Raw genomic sequence first — 22,376 nt, forward strand, 5'->3', positions numbered from 1 at the left:
AACTATAGTTTACAATGAAAACAACCATTTGCGATTGCAAAACGTAGTTTATCTGATAAATACAGTTTCACGATTGTGAAACTATGATTAAAAACTCTTATATAATTAACCATTGTTAACGAATGTAAATTATAGTATACAGATGTGAATCTATATTTATCAGCAAAATCTATCGTTAACGTTATTTGCAGACAAATAAACTTAGATTATAATTCGTTAACTATAGTTTACGGATCGTTAATTATAGTTAACGAATCGTTATCTATAGTTTACGAACCGTAAACTATAGTTAACAATAAACTACTGTTAACTATAGTTTAGCATCCGTAAACTATAGTTAACTGTGAAACTTTATTTGACACCGTTAATCTATATTTCACATCTTTAACCATAGTTAACGTGATCATCTATGTTTCAGAAGTGTAAAACTATAATTAACACTGAAAACAACCATTTGCGATTGCAAAACATGATTTATCTGATAAATATAGTTTCACTGACGATTGTGAAACTATGAAAAACAACTCTAAACTATATCTAAGGAATGTAAATTATAGATCCATATTTATCAGCAAAATCTATCGTTAACGTTATTTGCAGACAAATAAATCAGATTATCATTCGTAATCTATAGTCAGTTACAACCGTTAAATATGGTTTTGCAGATGAAAACTATAGTTAACGAACCGTGGATCGTTTGCGGTTCGTAAACAATAGTTACCAGTCGATTTTAAACCTAATTTATCAAATGTGAAACCATGTTTTGCTCATTTTTGTGAATTTGGCGTGCCATATAACGGACAGACAAAATATAGTTAACGACGATATTTTTCTATTTCACATCTGTAAACCATAGTTAACGCGATCATATATGTTTCAGAAGTGTAAAACTATAATAAACACTGAAAACAAATTAACCATTTGTGATTGCAAAACATAGTTCATGTGATCATTGCAGGCCGTATTTTAAAGATTCCTAGAATTTGTGTGTCATGTTTTAAAATTAATCTCACAGGTTGCATGTCGTATTTTACCAATCTTAAACTAGCTAGAGCTGACATCCTGCAAATACCGTATTTTTCGTTGCTTAGGATTGACGATGTTGCATGCATTATTTTAGGATTCTTAGGAGTGACATGCAACATGCAATTTTCTTTACTCCTGAGAATTGACATGTCTTACTTTATGTTTCTAGAATTGACATACTACATGTCGTATTTACCGTTTCTTAGGATGGACATGCAACATTCCATATTTTACGTTTGTAAGGATTGACATGCTACATGTCAAAATTTACGTTTCTTACATGTAGGAAAGACATACTGGATGTAGCATGTTATGTTTCTTAGAAATGACATGCAGAATGGCGATTTGTATATTACACGCTGCATGCCATGCATGTTTTATGCTTCTTACGATTAGCATGCTCCATGTACGTCGTATTTACCTTTCTTTTTTTTTTGGGGGGGGGGGGGGTTAATGATATTTATGCATTCCGTTTATTACGCTTCTTTCAGATTAGCATGCTGCATGTCGTATTTGATTATCGTTTGAATTGACATGTTGCATACAATCAGTATTTTGCTTCTTCGGAATGGCATGCTGCATGTCGTATTTAATGTTTGTAAGGGCTGACATGCAGCATAGCGTGCTTTACGTTTGTTAGGATTGGCATGCTGCATGTCGTATTTTACGTTTGTAAGGACTGACATGCAGCATAGCGTGCTTTACGTTTGTTAGGATTGGCATGCTGCATGTCGTATTTTACGTTTGTAAGGACTGACATGCAGCATAGCGTGCTTTACTTTACGTTTGTTAGGATTGGCATGCTGCATGTCGTATTTTACGTTGTAAGGACTGACATGCAGCATAGAGTGCTTTACGTTTGTTAGGATTGACATGCTGCATGTCGTATTTTACGTTTGTAAGGACTGACATGCAGCATAGCGTGCTTTACGTTTGTTAGGATTGACATGCTGCATGTCGTATTTTACGTTGTAAGGACTGACATGCAGCATAGCGTGCTTTACGTTTGTTAGGATTGGCATACTGCTTGTCGTATTTTATTGTCTTACGATTGACATGTACCATGTTGTTTTGTATGTCTCTTAAGATTGACATACTGCATGGCCTCATTTTTTTACTGATAGGTTCTGATTGTCTTTCACAACGAGTTCTGAATAACAAATGTTCTGTGAATACTTATGACTGTACATGAACTATTTTATCCTTTATTTCAAAATGAAATTTATATAATATTATTAACCAGGAAGGTTTACTTCCGCGTAACAAAGAGTGCAGTTCATGCATTTACACCATACATCTTCTTTGAGATTTCCTTGATTCTCTGAAAATCAGCAATTAATTTAACCTGGTTGTCACCTTCTTTACATAATGAATGTATCTAATCTTTCACTGTCCACACAAAGAGAAAATAACACAAAATCTATTTTTTAAATGCCTTTATTTTTTTTTCAACTTTTTTTTTGGGTGATTTTTATTTCAATACAAAATGATGACAACTTAAACTTTGTGAAATAAAACATATCAACAATAATTATAACTGAAGAATGGCACAGACCTTCCCTGCACACAAGTTGAGAATCACATGAAGTCAAAGGCATTTCTTTTGGAATTTTAAAAATAGAATGCTAAAAAACAAAATTTCTCCCCTACCCCCCACCCATGGAAAATATGCCAAGTAAATGTGATAAATTTTTATACCCATAAAAGAAAAAAACCCAATCATTAAACACTGATTCATTATTCATTATATTGACTGCTGCCACCATGTGAACATATTAGCCTAGATTCAACGTCTCTAGGTTAGCAACACATATACATAGTGAAAAATGACTAGAGGAGCAAATGTTATGTTTAGAAAAAAAAGATTTGGATGAAATTTGACAGTTGGAGTTCAGAGAAAGATTGAAAAGTATGACAGAACTGAAAGAGCAAGGTCACAAGCTGTTGACTTCTTTTTCCAAAAAAGATATCAATTCTTTAAAAGAAAAAAAAAAATTCTTAAAATATTAATGCCACATCAATATCATACAATTGCTAAAGAATGTTGTCTATTTTTCTAAAGATTGTCATACAAACCTCTTTGCAAAGTAAAAACAGAGACCATTTTCTGTCATACAGAGGGATAATGCCACTGAAGCTAAACAAGAATGATCATTTCAAGCAACTGCTCTTTTGTATTTAGAAAGGAAACAAAAGATGACCGAATTAAAAAAAAAATTAAAATCAAAAGGGCCTCCCATTCTATCAAATGCTGTTTGTCAAGAAATGGATTTCAAGGATCATCATTCTTCAAACAAAAAATATTTATGCTGTGGTCATTTAATTTTCTAAACATTTCAGATTTCTTATATTCATACCCATAAATAGATGTGCATTCTGATAAAAAGTATACAAACACTGGCCTCATGTGCTCCTGACTAACATTCTTGATTACAATTTGTTCAACATACATACATGTACATAAAAACCAATACAGGTTCATGATAAAATAACCAACAAACGAAAAAACCAATGCAGTTTTTTTTCTTCAAAGTTTTTCCATACAGTTTTTTGATTTTGTAATTTTTTTTCTAATACCCAAGCATGATCTAACAGGCATTAAATCTAGAACATATTATACAATGCTTTTAACACAAAACTAATCGTCTTTTTTTCATAATACCTAATATTGGTCACATCTCTCTCAAGTAATACACTTGTATCTGTTACTCATGATAATTGCACAATATTAATAATATCAATACAACATATGTTCTTCTATATACACATACACATACAATAGCTGTCATTCTAAAGGAGCTTGCCACAAATTTGAGAGCTACAGCGAAATAAAGATCTGATATTCAGAGTGAACCAGAGCTGACAATTAAAAATAATTCAGACATATAGATAAAATTAGACCTTATTTCGAGAGAAAAAGACCCCAAAATGGTGGAAAAGCTATGGATTATTTAAGGTGCCTCACTACACCTTGAAATATTCTCTCAAATCAACAGAAAATTACTTGACTATGATTGAAAGCATGATGGATAAGAAGTATATATGTCAAATTGCCGAAAAAATGTGCAATTTGGAGAAAAAAATGATATTTTCAAAAATTTCATTCAGTAAACATAAAAAAAAGCCCAGGCAGATTCGAACTCATGATCTGCGGTTCACAAGCCTGATACTTTAGCCACTGAGCTATGACGATATACATCTGAATTGATTGATACAAACGGTTTTACAAAACATTTAAATCGCCATCTTGTGACGTAGTGTCTTAAAAAGTATAAGTCTAGGTGTAGTGAAGTACCTTAAAGACAAAAATAGAAAAAAAAAGAAACAAAAAACTAAGACCCAGAGCAGGGCAGCACTAGTTCTGATTGCTGGTACAATAGTTGCTTAATTGATCTATTCTGCACATTGATCTTTAAAAAAAAAAAAATTAGAGCACCTGTTTGATTTTATTTGTATTTCAAATTCTGAAAAGGCACAAGGAAAACAATCGCCACACGATCATCATCGGTGTACAAAACGAGACCGTTATGAAAAAAAAGAAGTCAGTGTTCAACACGACCTTCTCAACAACACAACTTGTTTAAAATGTACAGCTTTAAAACAAGCTATAATACATGAATAAAAACAGTTTTAAAAAAGAACAACAAAAAAGTATGAAATAAAAATGGCATGATTAAAAAGTGAACAAGTCGAGACTTTTTTTGCATATGTTTGTATTGTGCTTTTTTTTTTATTTCTTGAGATTCCTCTGTGAATCTTCCCTTTTGTTTAATTGATAACAAAAAAGAAAAGTTCCCCCAAAATGAAATTGAAAGATTACATCAATGTTCACAATCATTTACTCAAGTTTGATTTCCTAATAGTTTAGCTTTTTTTTTAAATAAGAAGAAAACATGAGTTTTATGAATCATTTTGTCATGTTTGTTAAAAAAATTAATATAAATGGGAAGGTGATGATTAATTACAGCTATGATGGATATGGAAGAGGAAAAAAATATATCACAAAATTTGAATATCACATACTTTGACTGTGATGAGGATCATGAGGATATCTGTTATCTATTTTACCCAAGTTTGCACCATATGACTAAAACACCATGTCCTTTGAATTTTCATATATTTCATGACTGGTTTGGATTGGTTTAAAAATAATGAAATATTTGGTATGACATAATCAACAACTAAAACCAATGATTACATTCCGATAATGCATGTATTTTATATATCATATCACCATGCCTAATTTCATCCACATCATTTCACAACGAGATATCTTGAGACAAATTACAGATTCCTCTTAGGTTCTCTTGGACATAAGATTTCAAACACACACTCAATTTTTTTCGCTCCATTTTTGTATTAAGTGCCACATTTCTCTAATTTGTTTTTTTTTAAATGAGGCATCACAAAATAAACAAACACACAGTTTCACATATATATATATAAAATGTACACTCACACACTTGCAAACACACACAGATCTTCTGATACACATTCCAAGGATCACCACCTAATACTGCCTCTTTGGGGCTCCCCTAGGGGTTACCTGCGACTGCTACCACTTGAATAGCTGTCCTTCTTGTATCCGTATCCATTTCCCGAGTTGTTCTTCTTCTTCTTGCTACTGCTGATAGTCCTAGTGTAAACTCGTGGGTTTTCGTAGCTGTTTTTGTTTTGAGCACTTCCTCCATGATATGGTTTCCGGGATGGTCCGTTGTCATAGTGACCAGAATTGCGATTGCTGTTCACACGATTATCATACCCACTATAAGCACGCGGATTCTGACCACCATTCACACTACTCGTAGTTCTGTTGGATCCAGCTGAGTGCGTGGACGACACACTGCTACAGCTGGCATCGCGACTTTTGGCTGAGCCAGTCCTTTGTTTACTATTGCTATGTGTTCTGTCTCTACTCCGTGTGTACTCCTGACTCACTACAGCAGTCTTCTTCTCTGATTTCACTGGAGTAGTCGGGGTGGACTTTGTCACTTTAGTCTCTGTGAGTGTCTGTTGTTGAGGATCAGGCTCTGAATCCTACAAGCAAACAGAAATTCTTTAGGTATTTCCCTTAAAAGTCCTTTCACATATATTCTAGAACAAAGTATATTAATTTTTTGCTGTATATATTTCCATGGCTCTGGAGAGAGCTCTATCATGTGAAATCACCACATGAGTAAGAAGTTTAATACATACATGATGTCTGCATCTTTAAACAGGGTTCTAGTACAACACAAAGTCAAAATGACTTCTCCATCAACCCCTCCTACCCATTTACCCTGAAACCGAATTGAAATAAGTACTCACTGTGTCGCTGGTGAGACTTGAGGTTGAGCTGTTATTAGCAGAACTACTGCTTGACTTGTAAACTGAGCTTCCATCTGACTGCTCACTCTCAGCATTAGATGGTCTGGACTCGTCCTCATTACATCTACAGTGAAATGGACATTTATTATGCAAAGAACTACAGAAATTTTGCTCTGCTATATCATTTATATTTAACATGAGGAATACTTTACATTCTAATCCTTGATATGTTATATGACAAGTACAAATGATCCAAGTTATGTGCAAAAATCCCCCGAATATTAATTGGTGAATGGTTTCTACTAACATATGTAAGAAAGTCATGGCTGAGCTAACATTGTTGTTCCTCTTCTTCACAGAACTCAAAATACATATTTCAAAAAAACTCTTAACATTGCTAGCAATTCCTTCTCCGTATTCCAACATTCAAACTTTCAATAACTGAGTTTTCAATAATACAAAATTGCATGGTAACCAACTTTTTAGAGTTGTCAATAACGTCCGCCTTGGAGCCCCCTGCTTTGCTGCTGTTGGCCACACTGGCGTAGCTCCTGCTTTTGGGGTCCACTTGGTTGTTCTCCACTGTCTCACAAGGGAATGTTTTTCTGATCCACTGCCTGTATTCCACCACTTCATCGGTCACTCGAATGATTCGTCCCAATATGCTAAGGAAATAACAAAACAACAACATTTAATTAAGTACTGTACATGCACGAAAACTTGATATCTTAATCTGTTTTTCCCCTTTTTGAGATATTAAATTCACAAAATGAACTGAAGATTTTATTTTATTTTTAAACATTTGACAATAACGTTAAAATTGACTAATGATACATTGAAATAGTTACCTATGTGTTCGTTTCTTTGCAAACATGAATTGTGGGGCTAACGCATAATTCATGACCAAAAAGGCATAATCAAATGCCTGCTTCACTTGCATAGCACCATACGAACTTCTCCCTATGTCATTGCCTACAAAAACAGTCATATTTATAAAAAAATCGAACAAAGATGATTGCAGACAAATCTAGTGTACCTCTATTTCACCTGATTACATCGGGTTGAACACAGATGTATTTCAATTGACAAAGACTACAGAATTCTTATACTGTGGAATCATTAGATTTCATTGTGGCTCTCTATTTTTATGGAATTCTTTGGTAAGTTTCATCCACAAACAAACATCCTCAACAAATTAATAAATTTGGGTCATAAAGTCATATTTCTTTTTGTATGTATAAGAGAATACATGGAATTTCGTCCCCACGAACCTGTAAAATTTAAACAATCCACGAAAATTTAATGATTCCACAGAATATAATAAAAATTGTTATCAGTTAAAGTAGACCCATGATCCATATCAACATGTTGATCTTATTTCAAGATTACCATATTAGAACCATTTTAACAAGGCCTTGGAGTTTCAGTAGGACGCAACTATCTAATTCTTGCATCAAAACAAGCTGAAAATGATGCTGGTTTCACATGAAATATACACCGATTGCTTAGTTTTAGCTCAAAAGCCAGACAAATCTTGTTGATTTCAAAGAGCAATGGGCGAGTAGCTTGCAATGAAATAGACAGACCTACGTCACAATGCTGTTTAACACCAACTACCCAAAGTCCAAGCTCTTGTTAAAATGGTTCTAAAACTTGTTTATGTGTCAGATGTTGAAAAATTATTGCTTCCTTTTAATGTGTAGTTTTGTCCATCATGCAAAGAGTGTCTCTAGGAGCAATGGCATTGAAAGTTCAAAAAATGTAAGAAACAAGTCATTTATGTTTTTAGAAAACAATTAAATCATAGTGAAAAAAAACCCCATTTAAAAACATATCAATATGGGTAAAGCCTTCGAAAAACAAAACAGCTTTACAATTCTTTTAAAAGACATTTGTATTTCATCAAAGATTTCAATAAATAACAAGCAAATTCAACTCAAAGACTGTTTCTGATTAATGAATAAGACATAATCATAGAGCGGTGTATTTGGTATTATGAATTTCACAATTTACCTTTTGTCAGTGGATCTTCGATACACAACATAGAGGGTCTGTAGCCATTTTCCATACATCTCTGAATATCATCTTTCGCTAAGTATGCGCCACCATCTTTTATCCTTATTCCTGTCTTCAGATAATTGAAATTTCTTCCATAGAGTTCAAAAAATTCGACAAGTAGTACTCCGAGATTTGCATTGGGATCCAGTGCATCAAATCTTGGATGAAGCTGTGAAATATAAAGATTTTATTATGACCAAGGTACTTTTTCAAGCAAGTATTCAAAGGAGGGAGACTCAAAACATTCCATGAAAAAATCCAATCTCAATAAAATTATGAACAAGTTATCATATGTATAGAAAACAACTTCCTTTTATATATTTAACATTCACAGAAATCCTTATATCAATAATCAAATTTATTTACATATTGTACTGTTGACTTTTTATGCAATTTCCCTAAATTCAGATTTGAATCATTCGCTTAAAAATTGTAAATAGATTTTCAATTTTGAAACTTTGTTCAAACATTTAATTTAACGATTTACCGAACCAAAAATGATAGCAAATTAATCAAAGCTAAAAGAAAAAGCAATTATTTTAATCAAAGCTAAAAGAAAAAGTATCTTTTCCTCCATCATTTTCTGAAAATGCGTACTCAAAATGGAAAGTGAAAATACAAATTTCTTAGAATTACCCCTTTATCAATAGACCTTTAAATAATGCTTATGCATGGAGTATTTCACAACATTTAAACATATAGCCATGTGCTAAAAATAAACATGTTGCATACAACTATTGTATTGATTACCAAAAACTAATCTACGTTTTATCATGGATTTCTGATTATTCATTATGAACAACAGCGATTTTAAACTAAACTTATTTCAACACATAAAATCTAAAACGCTTAAACCACAAATAACGAAAAACCTAAACAACTTAAAAAATTGTTCATTTTTTTTTTTTAAACACATATTTGGTAGTTGGAAGACCACTTCATTAGGACAAGAAAACTCCAATCAAGTCTGGTTCTACACATCTGATACAATTAACCTTTAAGAAATTCAATTACCTGGAAGAAGCTGACAGTCATGTAGATGAGGCTGTAAGAACTGATTCCTCCAGTGAACACTTCATTCAGATCTCTCTGCAGGAGGAACTGTTTTAGCACCAAAACCAAGTACTTCAGGTTGGGAAACTCTTCCATGTATTTCTAAAAATAATTCAAGAAAGTGTTCAAGGGTTTCAATCGTCTCATACAGTGATGTTTTTTATTTTTTATTTCTGACCTTTATGCATCACAACATGTTACAATACAACAACTCAAAATGCAGAAAGCTTAATATGGATTAGGAAATATGAATTTCATTTATAAAGATTTTTAAATTCTTTCCAATGCAGCAAGAAGTGAGTGAATCTACATCCGGGGCTTTACTATAAAAATTTTACAAAATAGTGTTGAGAGATGTGCTTTTCCCCCTGAGAGTTTGACAGACTGTCTGACTTTTTCTCTCAAAGTAAGAACACTCAATAGACGTAGTAATACATACTGTTATGAGGTTAGCACTTTCCACAGAGTTTTGTGTATTAAAACTAATGTCCACTTTAACTTCTGTCTGCAGATCTACCATTTTTATAATTGGGACCTGTGTCAAAATAAAACAATGTCAACAGAGTACTTCAAAACAAACATCATATGAAACAATAACAAAATTTCAAATGATCATTACAAGACTGAAACTAGTGTTTAATGGATAATATTTTTAAATGGAATTAAAATACACAACTGCATGTTTAATTTCTCTTTATTTAACAATTTTTCCAGAATACTTACAGATGCTTTGTCAAGAACTTTCACAGAAGCTGGATCAGCGTATCCTCTTTCTCGCAGTGCCTTTTCTAACGTAAACAGAGGTAAACTGTCCCACTTTCCATACACAACCAGATCTATGTCACTGCAAATTATCAAAATAATATTTCAATACTGAGTGAAAGATTTCTATGCAGTAAATCACAACAAAACTATTACAGATGATACATGTACATATGTGCATTTTTCATAAGCATGTCCTACCTTGTAGGCAAGTACAACCCAGTTTTGAAACTTCCAAATATTTCCACCTGGAAAACAAGATAAAAGAAACATTATTCATATTATATATATTAAACACTTTGAACATATTACAAATTGGATGGTATCAAATTTGAAAGTCAATTTCTTTAGTTATTTCACAATATCTTGAAGGATTATGAAAACATAGGACATTGCCCACCTTTGCCTCTGGCCAAAGGTCTTCTACAACATCTTTTATCCTTCGAACAACCTCATTTCTCATGTTGGCTTCTTCTGCTTTTGGTGACATGTATTCATAGAAGTCTTTTATTTCTTCATGCAACCTGAAAAAAAAATTTCTCATAATCAAATACCAGTATGTAACATCTGAAAGTATTTGAATTCAGTTATTAGATTCCTCTTTCTAACAGTCTATACTACTAGAACCATTTTAACAAGACCTTGGACTTTCGGTTGGACGTAGCCATCTACCGGTCTTACTTGCGTCAAAACAAGTTAAAAATGACGCAGTTTCAAGCGAAATATGCACCAATTGCGTAGTCTTTGCTCAAAAGCCGGACAAATCTTGTTGATTTCAAAGAGCCATGGCTGAGTGGCCAGCAATGAAATAGACAGGCCTACATAACATTGCTGTTTGACACATCTACCGAAAGTACAAGCTCTTGTTAAAATGGTTCTAATAAAAAACAATATTATGACCTCTTGTTTTAAAATAATGAAATTTTGGTTGTTTTTTTAAGCCAACATTCGTATGATGTTTGGATTTATAGATAGTGTCATGTTTGTGAAGAGAGAATAATAAAAAATTCTAATGAAACATGACTATCAATTATCATTTGTACACTTTTCTTTTAACAACAAGAACCATATCAACATTACCAACATAAAAACAAATTAATTAAAATTGCTTCACATCTGGACATATGTTCTGTAACCTTGAAAATATAAATTATTGAATTCTCTTTCACACCAAACAAAATAAGGACATGAAAAACGATCGTGTACAATAAAAAGGATTTTTAATTCAACATTTAAGTTCTGGTATCATTCAAAAGTAACTGTTCTCCTACTTCTTTAACTTAATTGACATTCTTCGAGAGACCTGCGAGTGACTGGTAATGCGTGGGCGTGACTGAGAATGAATAAAATTCAGTAAAAAAAAACAAGCAGCCTCTGTCAAATCAAACTTACCCTATAACACTAGGATGATACACTTTTCCGTTTGGGATCCAGGGAGTTAATCCACCATTTTCGGCCAAAAAATGTTTGTAGGACGAATGATTTAGGCCGTATGTACTGGCCTTGTTTTCGCGTTTCCGTTTGTTTTGTTGAATCTGAAAATTGCTAGGCGCTTGTTTTTGAGTTAAATTGTTGTTCACACTAAGCGAAATGAAATCCTGTTGTCTGTAGTTCAAATTTTGGTTTGAATTATTCAACGACATGTTATCCACGCCTATCTTTGCTTCTATAATCCGTGTCCAAATGTCATTTGCTACTCCTAGTTGTTCCGGTGAAGGCCAAGCTATTCTTGGATCCATTCAAACTTGTTTTCGTGATAAAAATAAAAGAAGGGATACTTTCCCTCGTTATAGTTCTCACAGTTTAACTTACATTCGGACACAATCTGTATAACTTGCTGACTTCGAATCTTGTCGTCGAAGAAGCCGACATGCGCATGCGTAAACATTCATAAAACAAATCTGGAATTTTCCACCATCCTCAAAACGTCATCGAGATAAAGCGTAATTAAAAACAATTTTTTTTTATTTTTACAGGTTAATCGATAGTTCATTAATAAATTAAGTTTTTATGAATTAAATAGATAAAGAATTTCTATCTAGACAAATTTATGCTGTTCGATATATCATAATATATCGTTTCGTCAAATATTCTTTTTAATATTATACTATTCCCGATAAGGAACTTGGTTCACGAATAGCATGTGCTTCTTGACAGTTGAAAATGGGGCCCGGACGGGGATGGGCAATGTTGTCTCAATGCGGGGGGGGGGGGGGGGGGGGGTTCCATATGTATACCATATTTACATAAATTTGAATATATGCAACCAATTACCAAATAAAATAATTTGGCTCGAGGTAATGCAATATTTACTCATTTATGATGCCGAGTACATATCATGATATTGAATTCAAAAAAATCACAGGTGCTTGTGGACAGGACCGTGCACTACCCCCCTCCTTCCATTTTTTTTTCTAAAATTTAAATTTATTTTTTTTATTTAATAAATATCATTAACAACCCCTTATATATGTCTCAAGTCGAAAAATAACAGAAAGATCACGTTTCTGTGGCATTTTATAATTGACACAGTCACTCGTTTTCTCTCTTTTTATATATACATGTAGAATACTGAGTATACAATTTCGCAGATATCTTACCGGTATTTCACGGTTTTCAAACCTGTATAAAACGCAAACGTAATTATCATTTAAATCATCAATTATCTTTGATATTAATTTTTTTTAAAAACCCGTCCGACGGTTAAATATTTTGTGAAAGAAAGTATTACATCTTTTTGGGCACCAGAGTCAACCCGAACTATATGTTTCGTATATTTTGCCTTTTCTGTTGATGTTGTCAAAAACCTGATATTGATTTACGTTGTTTTTCCAACATAAATTGCAGAAAGTTTGGTAACAATAAAATAAAAGCAATGTAATTGTTCGCGGAATTTTAAAAATCATAATTTTCATATACAGAAATACAACAGGCATTCTTTTTTAATGAAACATAAAAGTACTATTTTAAAAATGTATATATTTAACATACGAGAGAAAATTCTAATAGTTTATCATTACCATATGTATACCGTGGCTGAATCTGCGTCAGTATCTACAATATTATATTAGCAATGATTTAACAACAAGCTCCCTATATATTGTCACCATCCTATACCCAATAGAGAATAAAACTAATACATTAACCAGTATATATAAATATCTAAATCATGATTTAATGCAAAGCATCTGCCTATGAGCCCCGTTATTAAAAATTGTTATGCTTTTCTTGAAATAAGGCATCTTATTTTCATACATGTATATGCTATTCACATATCAGTGTTTCTTCCTTAATCCATGAGATAAATATAGAAAAATATCTTCATAGAAAATAAAATTCACAGAAACAACTTCACTCATATGAAGTGTGAAGGAAGGAAAAAAATTTATTTTAAAATGAGTATTCCGAATATAGAGTCTTCTTCAGTGTTAACACAAATCTATATAATAATTAATAAAATATGATCAATCTCTATATTCTAGAATTAAAACGTGAAACATCTTGCAATTCAACAAATTATATAGAGTAATTAAGATAAAAATGGGTCAATTTTTTTTATCAATTTATGGTTAAAGGTGCATGCCAAAAAATATACTTTGAGATACAGACGTACACGTAGTATCGTTTTGAAAGAGACGTGGGGGTGGAGGTGGGGGGTGGGGCTACCACTCCATCCCTGTCCCCTAAAAGGGAATCACTATAGCTTCACAATTCTTAATATTCTCTGTAATATCCTAGAGAGCGTTGAGAGGGGATGTGTGATTATGTGTTATTTCTTGAAATTCAGAAGTATTTTTGGCCTATAGATCTACATCAACTTTTTATGCAAATAGTGTTTTAATACTGTCCGAAAATGACGATTTTCGAAGAAAAAAAAAATAATTGGTGGACCAGTCCCACTTCCCTGTTTCTACTATACGTGCCTGTTCCATTCTAGTTCGATCGTGTTAGCAATTAAGAAACATATTAAAAGTATAGAATTTTTCTATAAAAAAGCTCTCGAATAGCTAATTAGTGCGTTTAATTGATTCTGTTTCATAATATGCCACTGGGTTTTATTAGTACGTATAGGATTCATTTAATCAACGAGAAGATAATATACCACTTCAGAAATATACAACTCCTACTATTTCTTGTGGCCGAATTGATATTGTCCAGTAAGCACTGTTTTTGATATATACACTAACGTGCCAAAAGTAAGTCAACTTTTCTTTTTTCCCTAAATATCTCATTGAAAACAAGACTTATATTTAAAAGGGTTTTTGTTGATAATTTTTGTCATATTTTGAAGTAATTTTTATTGATTAAAGTAGATTAAATTTGCACTTTTTGACATACCGTACATTGAAATAGTTTTTTGACAATTCATTTGTAAAAATTCATATTTCAAACACAACACGAAGATATTCATAAGTGTTCTACTATATATATTTTGCAATATGCGAGCTGAAAAATCTTACTTTAAATATCATGCCAAAAAGCTAGAGAAATTTTGAATTTATCAATCCAAGTTTTTTTCGATTCAAAATCGGTTAAGGGGTTATTTTTTAATGAGTCTTTGAAAAATGTTGGTTTTCAATGAAATCATGTATATAGTGAAAAGAAAAAAAATTGACATACTTTGGCACCTGAGTGTAACGTTAGTACTGATATGATTATTTAGACTTTAAATAAGAAACACAATAAAATGCCTTTTTTGGTGCGGGTGTACATGTATGAGCTTTTTCAAAATAATTTGATAAAACAAAAATGAACAATTAAGATATATCACTATTCCGGAAATCTCACTTCTTTTGAAACATTTTTAAACATTACACACTGTTTACGTTTTCCGATGACAATCCGCTAGCTATGTCGTTTGGACTCAAAACAGGCAAATGGGGGACCACCAGCAAACCGGAGCAATAATGATAAGACCCACCATATCTGAGTTAGAGAATGACAGATCGAGATACGAATGCCCTGTACCGTCTTGCAATGTGGTTTTGAAAGGCCTTGGATTTTTCCCTTCGCATTTAAAAAAAGTTCACAATGTGTTGATTACGGAGGTAAGTCGTCTGTCGTTCTAACAAAGCATGCCATGGTTTTATGTGTTTAAATTATCTTAATCTTTCATTAAAGAAGTTTTTGAACTTACATCTAACCATTGACTAAAGCAGTTTTGAGGTTATACCTGTGACATTCGTGAACCAGGGACGTACATATGTCTACATACATGTATGGTCATGGATGCAGGCAGTTCATTACAAGCTGCAGGTCTGTAGCTCCCGGTCTGAAAAAAATCGGATGGACGACCTGGAAGCTACAGTGCCTCCCATTGTAAAATACTGCAATTTACGGCATACAAAAATCTGCGCTTGTGTTAGACAGATTACCATTATTTACAAATTCTGTGGAAAAAATTAGTACCATTATATTCTTCATGCAATTTCATACTGAAATTGTCTCTTTGCTTGCCTTAGACTTTCCTCAAAACATGCTAACTGACTTGAGAAAATGGAGTATGTTAAATTCATGTCAAGATCGAGAGTCACCATTTTTACATGTAAACAAACAGCACCACTTCACTTTACGAAACTGGTGATGGTGTTGTAAAGAATATATGATAATTCTAAAAAATGCTGTGAAGTGTTCTGAGATGTCTCTGAAATGACAAAGATGTCAGGATTTTCAATTTAGAATTTATTTTCATTATCAAATCTCCATGGAGAAGAAAAGGTCTAGTCAATTAAGAAATCTTATATTATTTTCATAATAAAATAAGAAATGACCTTAAATGATCAGTTTGTGCATTTAAAAAAATCACAAAATTGACTTTTCCTGTAAAACTATTTATTACCATTGGCAACAATACATAGTACCTTGTTCACAAAAGTAAAAAACGATAGAAATTTTTTTACCCCTTCTACTGAAATAGTGCATACATTTTTTTTACAATCTGGATGCAAGGTAATCCAATGTAAACATCATGAAATTTGAAACACATTTGGCAATGAAACATTAAGCAATGAAATTTTATCATAATGGTAATAAAGTTAAAATGATTAACATCACTGTATGTTTCAGGGTGTAAACCTAAAAGACAACAATGGAAGCAAAGTTACCTTGTTATGTTTTTGTCCAATGTCCACCTGTAAATATGGGGGTCCACAAATTTCTGACAGATGTTTCACTAGCCTTAAACTCCTACGACAGGTAAGGTTTAAGTGTTCAACAATTTAATATTTGGCTCTGTAAAAGCTTGTGTACTCTCTACTTATTTGAAATCTGTTGATATTTGATAGATATATACTTGTTTCCTATCATATCGCGGATTCTACGGTATTGCAGTATTTCTGTTTACATATGGTAGCATGCGCTGAAATTGACATCTGAAGTCGGAATGTCTCAGTAACATTAGTTTCTGGAAATATTCCATATTGATAGATTTTTCGACAAAATTATTTAACTACCGCAACATTATAGGACCAGTGCATGTATTTTATTTGGAATTTTATCATTTTCATGAAGTAAATTTAATATTTCAATGATAGTTTATGTCTGGGAATAAAGGGAGCTAATTCCAATGAGAGAAATATATCCCCCCTTTCCATTCATAGACCTTGAACTAAATGTATTTTTGACGACAATTTTGTGTAATCACCGATGAATACATGTTTCTTTTAAATGAAAAAACAGTTTGCTCCCTTGTTCTCAATTTAATGTGTAATTAAAAATTTTGACAGCATTTTATGAAAGTCCATGCTGAGAAGAAGTACAAATGTGAGAAGTGTGGTCTGAGTTTTGGTCTGGATCGAGATAGGAGGCTTCACCAGGGACGATGTGGACAAATCTACCAGTGCACAGACTGCGAGGCCAAGTATACAACCATCGAAGCCGTGCAGACCCATTGCTACAGGAAGGGCCACACACCTCCAGAGAGACCTCCCAAGATGTAAGGAAATGATCATACAAGGGTTATAACCTTGTCCACTAACAGAAGCTCTTTGTGAATGAATCTGAATTTTCTTTGGTTATGCCTGTTTAGTTACGATTTGATTAATGTAGATTTTACATATACACTACCGTCTTATTGTAAAAACATCATGACTGTACAGGTTGCTCTCAGACTGACCTTTTACAGGAAAATTATTTTATCAGCAAATTATGTTTTATCTATTCCACTTATTTGGATCTAGATAGGTTAATACTCTTGTTCAATTTTGTGTAAATTAAATCAAAATAAAGTCAATGTTTTTGCATGATTATTTGAATCAATGTAAAGAGAAGCTAAATTTTCATATTGTTTATAAATGGATGGTTGCACAGTTGATTTTAGATGTTTTAAAAGTCATAACAGATTCAAATCATTTATTTATTTTGATGAACATAATACATGTAAAAAACGATTGAAATTTAAAATGGTGATGATAAAAAAAAAATCTTTGTGAGATTTATAGCATTATCATGCACTTGCCAAATGTTTTTGGATAAAGTGATAACATGTATGTATATTTTTTAACAGAGTTGAGGAAAAAATAAATGCCAAGCCTTCTATAGAATCTTCTGGACACCAAGGTACAACAATCGGAACACAAACTACATCAATGCCTGTAATTCTAGTGGAAGTCACCCCACAGACTCCTGTGGAAAGAGAGGTACTGACCAAATCTCTGTCCCTGAAGCCACTCTTGCCAAAGCCCAGTGTCAAACTGATAGTTCCGCAAAAGATTGCCCCTATCCTTAATGTTCCTTTGTGTCCAAATTCTCAAATAGAAACAGCAGTCCCAGAGGTTGCTCCAGCAATGGAGACTGGCGCATCACAAGGCGGTTCTGTTTTGTGTGAATTTGTTTCAGAGGGTATCCAGGCCTCTATTGGAGACAAGAGTTTAGACGCTGGCGAAGAATTGCCATCCCTACTGGAAAAATCTTGGTCATCGACCGGTATTCAAACCGCTATCAGCATAAAGCCACAGCAGAAGAAACAGTCTGGTACTGTTGCTCAGACCCAAACAGGGGATATGATCTTAAAGAAAGCCATGGCATGTGCTGATATTCCTATTCAGATGGAATCAGTTGGTACACAAATGACGCCACAAGTGAAAGGTCCAAGTTGGAAGAGGAGAAAGTGTACAACAGAGACTCAGACGCATAGTGAAGGTGCTAGCAAACAAAAGAGGAGGAGGAAATCTTTGTTCAGTGAACCTAAAACAGATTCTGTGTCTCAAACCTCGGACCCTAGCACTTCTAAGATAGATTCCATGTGTCAGGTGGATAATTTCAGACATGTCTCACTGATGGATATCAGCAAGAGCTCAACTACGCAGGCAGCACAAACAGATATATTTTTACGAATAGACTCTATGTCACAGACTAAGGAAGACGGAGGAGCACAACTCTCAAAAAGCATTGCAAACGAAAATGGACAAAACACCAAAGGAACAAGTAAGGAGGGTGCTGAAATGAGAAGCAGTTCTAAATCAGTTCAGTTCAAAACTAGGATCACTGCTCCTGGAGAGGGTCCTTTCTCAGATTCAGACACAGGGCCAATTCTCAGTGTAACAGAACACCAAGAACAGGGTGAAGAAAGGACTGACTCTATTGTAGCATCATTTTCAAAGAAACATGATACTCTGGTGCCAAAGTCTTCTCAGATCTCTCATGCAAGTGACACTTTGGATCTAAATGCTTCTAGTGGTAGCAAGTTGCATGACATGGGAATACAAACTTTTGAGGCTGATTTCGGGAGATTCTTGCTTTCACAGTGTGAAAATTTGGACAGACCCAGACAAATGGAGAGCCAAGTACAGACTCAGAGCTCTGCCACTGATATGGATGTTCTGTTTCAAATGTCTAACAGAGAGACAAGGTCAACTGAGATGTCTACAGATACTCAGACCCAAACCGTCCATATGGATAACATCGAAACATGGGCAAACAACATGGAGACACAGACTTCCATAGATCCAGATTTCAACTCTTTCACATTCAATGACATTGAAACACAGACCTTGCCAGATCTGTCTCTGGATTCTGCGGAGGAATCCAGCTTCATGAACGATTTCTCACTGACCAGCATTCAAACTCAGACCATGGAAGACGATCTGTACCAGAGTCTCTCAACCCAGACGGACAGCTTCATGGATATGTTTGACTTCTCTCTGACCAGCATTCACACACAGACCACTGGACAAAGTGACCATGCTTCAACACAGACAAATCAGCCATGTGTGGAGGTTAATGAGATGGGGGTAGGGAGTGATTTTAGCGATGTGATATACTCCTCCAATACAGAAACTCAGACCGCTGATCTCAGTCTCTCCAACACACACACACAGACCACATGGGACGACCTGGATAATCTGCTGAGGGAGTTTCAGAAGTGATCTGGTCTAGCCATAGAGGTGAATTGGTTGAGATTAGTCCATCCTATTATTATGAAGTCTTTATTTGTGAATTTTCCTGGAATGAGGTTGTGTCACTTGGTATTGGAGTTGTACTTCATGATCCAGTGAAGCGTAATAAAAGTTTTGTTGTTGAATTAAATTGGTATAAGGAATACATATAAATAAACTGTAAACCAATTTCTATGAGAAAAATGGTAAACTTTTTTTTAAAGGAATTTACCAATATCAAAAAGTTTGAAAAGTGTTGCAGTTGAGACTTCTTTACATTTATGTTGGTTGGAGGTTGGAGAGGAAATCAAAATAACTGTATACATCCTAGAAGCAGAAATGTGATAATTATATAAGAAAAATTTTATAGCAGTTTCCGGTTACTTTGGAATCATTAAAATTTGTGGTGGCTCAATTTTTATGGTATTTGTGGGTAGCCCCTCCAGTGAATTTAAATTCTTGACAAAAACAAAGCTTGAAAATGTTATTAGTTTTCTTACTAAAACTGGAAACCAATGCATCCGCAAAATTAAATGCCGACAAAAAAGCAAAACACCAGCAATCCACGAAAATTGACCCCCATGAATTTAAATGATTCCACAGAAAGTACGCGTGCTTTAAATTTTATGTGTGCACTTAGTTACCTCAAATCGGAGCATCTGATTTTATTTTAATTGTGAGAGCTAATTTTTTTTCTTTAAGAGGGATGTACTTTTACATCTAATCAGGAAAACTGTATACATTTAGTACTTATTTTGACCAATGTACATAATATTTTTGATCTCATGATTGATTTTTAAAAATACCAACATATTTTTGAACTTTAATTTATGAGCTGCACATAGTACTGTTCTGTATTGTGTGTGAAATCTTTATGTCAATTCATATTCATACCATGTATGTATTTTTCTCTCTTTTTATGCACAGTGTGCATGTAATGTTTACTAGTCGGTCTTGAGTTGTTAGACATATGTTTGAACTGCCAGCATTAATGTGATGTATATATCATAGGCGTTGGAACTGGGGGAACTAAGCCCCCCCCCCCCACTTTCAATTTGCTTCCGATGCCACAGCATCTTAGCCATTGTCTTACAACAGTCTGTTTAATGAAGCAATACATGAATTGTTTACGTGAAGTTTTAGAAAGAAAGAAATAACTGGGTAGTCAAGAGGATATTAAATAGAGGATGTATATTTGTAAGTTGGCTGTTAGAAATATTGTTACTTTTTGTGGTCATTCTTTCAGTGAAAGTAAATGATAAGCGACAAATGCCCCTTCCCCCTTTAGAATTTATACAACAGTGATTGAATCATGAATGAATCAATCTGAAAAAAAAATTCTCATTAAAATTGTGCAAACTTACTACATATGAAGAAATAACTATTCTGGTGAATGAATGCTAGGAAAATTGTTATCTGTTAATTTTAAGAGTATATCCCCATCCAACTGTTCTGAAAATCTTAACAGTATATTACTACCAGTGATTTTCAAATTTCCTTATGTATTGCTGATCATCACAATTCTCATTAGCTGTTTGACTACATGTACACTGTAGCATCCTGCTAATGCACGGAAGATTTGCAATGTAAGTGAAAAAAAAAATGTTGTATACATGTACATGAATACTTGATGGTGCTTTTTGTTGTTCATTTAATGTATATCAAATCAATTTTTACTGGATGTCCATTTTGTTTTCCCCTATTTTGGGACATTTATATTCTTTTCTCTTGCCAAGTGATTAGACATATCTGTGTTAATGTTAATAATAATAAACAAACAAAAAAGAAATTGTTACCCTCTTCCTTCGAGTAGTTCAGGCACCTTAGTTGTAAATAAATGTATGATATACAATATTTCATTAAATAACTATGGTTTTCATATAATATGATAAAAGTGATTTCATAAAGGTGATGCCTCATCTCAATGAGCTTTGTAATCTTTGATTACCAATGTTTATTCATTGGAAGGATGGATTCCAAACCAGAACGAAATTCCCTGTCACATGGTGTATTATCATCGATAATGCGTCAATAATTACATAAAACAAGAAAACCATCGGCCATATTGCTCACCTGAGCAACAATAGACATCATTAAATCAGCTTTATGGAGTCATATACAAAATATCTGGATTGCTCACCTGAGCAACAATAGACATCATAAAATCAGCTTTATGGAGTCATATACAAAATATCTGGACAATGCAGTATAACAGATCATGTTTTAAAAAAATTCCCTGGATATTTTGTTTATCATTGAGCCCTTTTTGTCACAGGATCATTTTATAGTCATTTCACATATTGAGCATTACAGTTCTCAAGAAGATCTAAATCAAATGGGATATAAACCTACATCAAACTTGTGAAGCACAAGAATTGTCCAGGGGCCAAAGTCTAATAAAACATTTTTAAAGAATCAACAATATGTCAAACTGCTTGCATATAAGTAAAACTATATATTATAACATTTGGGTTTTTATGATTAAAATGTTTTCCTTTGTAAAATTGAACCCCCAATGTGTCCCCACCCTACTCCTGAAAAATATGATTTTGACGAATTTGAATCTTAGGTTGTTTTCATGAAAGTTGCACCATTCCTAAGAAAATCTTTTTTTTAGAAAAGATTTTTTTCTATATATTGCCACGTAAAAATTTAACCCCTCCCCATTGCGTCCCCACCCTACCCACGGGGATCATGATTGAACAAACTTGAATCTACCCTACCAGAGGATACTTAACACAAGTTACAGCTTTTCTGGCCAATCGTGTTCTGAGTAGAAAATTTTAAAAAAAATTC

The 22,376-nt window shown here is 33.5% G+C and overlaps 2 protein-coding genes across 2 annotated transcripts; one reads left to right on the top strand and one right to left on the bottom strand.

The window, feature by feature from the left end:
- Window positions 1-2,447: 2,447 nt before the first annotated feature.
- Window positions 2,448-12,105, bottom strand: LOC105345609 (terminal nucleotidyltransferase 4B). The gene is made up of 11 exons (XM_011453803.4): window positions 11,599-12,105; window positions 10,607-10,730; window positions 10,408-10,454; window positions 10,168-10,288; window positions 9,884-9,979; window positions 9,406-9,546; window positions 8,347-8,560; window positions 7,182-7,305; window positions 6,813-6,998; window positions 6,334-6,457; window positions 2,448-6,063 (listed from the first exon to the last, which is right to left on the bottom strand). The coding sequence occupies exons 1-11, from the start codon at window positions 11,943-11,945 to the stop codon at window positions 5,569-5,571; spliced, it is 2,019 nt and encodes a 672-aa protein (XP_011452105.3). The 5' UTR covers window positions 11,946-12,105; the 3' UTR covers window positions 2,448-5,568.
- Window positions 12,106-15,034: 2,929 nt separating this feature from the next.
- Window positions 15,035-21,350, top strand: LOC105345610 (ATM interactor). Its single transcript, XM_011453805.4, has 4 exons — window positions 15,035-15,254; window positions 16,273-16,401; window positions 16,932-17,140; window positions 17,711-21,350. The coding sequence occupies exons 1-4, from the start codon at window positions 15,084-15,086 to the stop codon at window positions 19,569-19,571; spliced, it is 2,370 nt and encodes a 789-aa protein (XP_011452107.3). The 5' UTR covers window positions 15,035-15,083; the 3' UTR covers window positions 19,572-21,350.
- Window positions 21,351-22,376: the final 1,026 nt, after the last annotated feature.

Source organism: Magallana gigas, chromosome 3 (genome assembly GCF_963853765.1).
Source record: "Magallana gigas chromosome 3, xbMagGiga1.1, whole genome shotgun sequence".
Lineage (NCBI taxonomy): Eukaryota > Metazoa > Mollusca > Bivalvia > Ostreida > Ostreidae > Magallana > Magallana gigas.

Coding starts and splice junctions, on each gene's coding strand:
- LOC105345609 (XM_011453803.4), bottom strand. CDS start 11,945: ATGGATCCAAGAATAGCTTGGCCTTCACCGGAACAACTAGGAGTAGCA. Junction 10,731..11,598: donor TATCATCCTAGTGTTATAGG/GTAAGTTTGATT, acceptor TTTTTTTTTCAG/GTTGCATGAAGAAATAAAAG. Junction 6,458..6,812: donor GTTATTGACAACTCTAAAAA/GTTGGTTACCAT, acceptor ATTTCACTGTAG/ATGTAATGAGGACGAGTCCA.
- LOC105345610 (XM_011453805.4), top strand. CDS start 15,084: ATGGGGGACCACCAGCAAACCGGAGCAATAATGATAAGACCCACCATA. Junction 15,255..16,272: donor ACAATGTGTTGATTACGGAG/GTAAGTCGTCTG, acceptor TGTATGTTTCAG/GGTGTAAACCTAAAAGACAA. Junction 17,141..17,710: donor CCAGAGAGACCTCCCAAGAT/GTAAGGAAATGA, acceptor ATTTTTTAACAG/AGTTGAGGAAAAAATAAATG.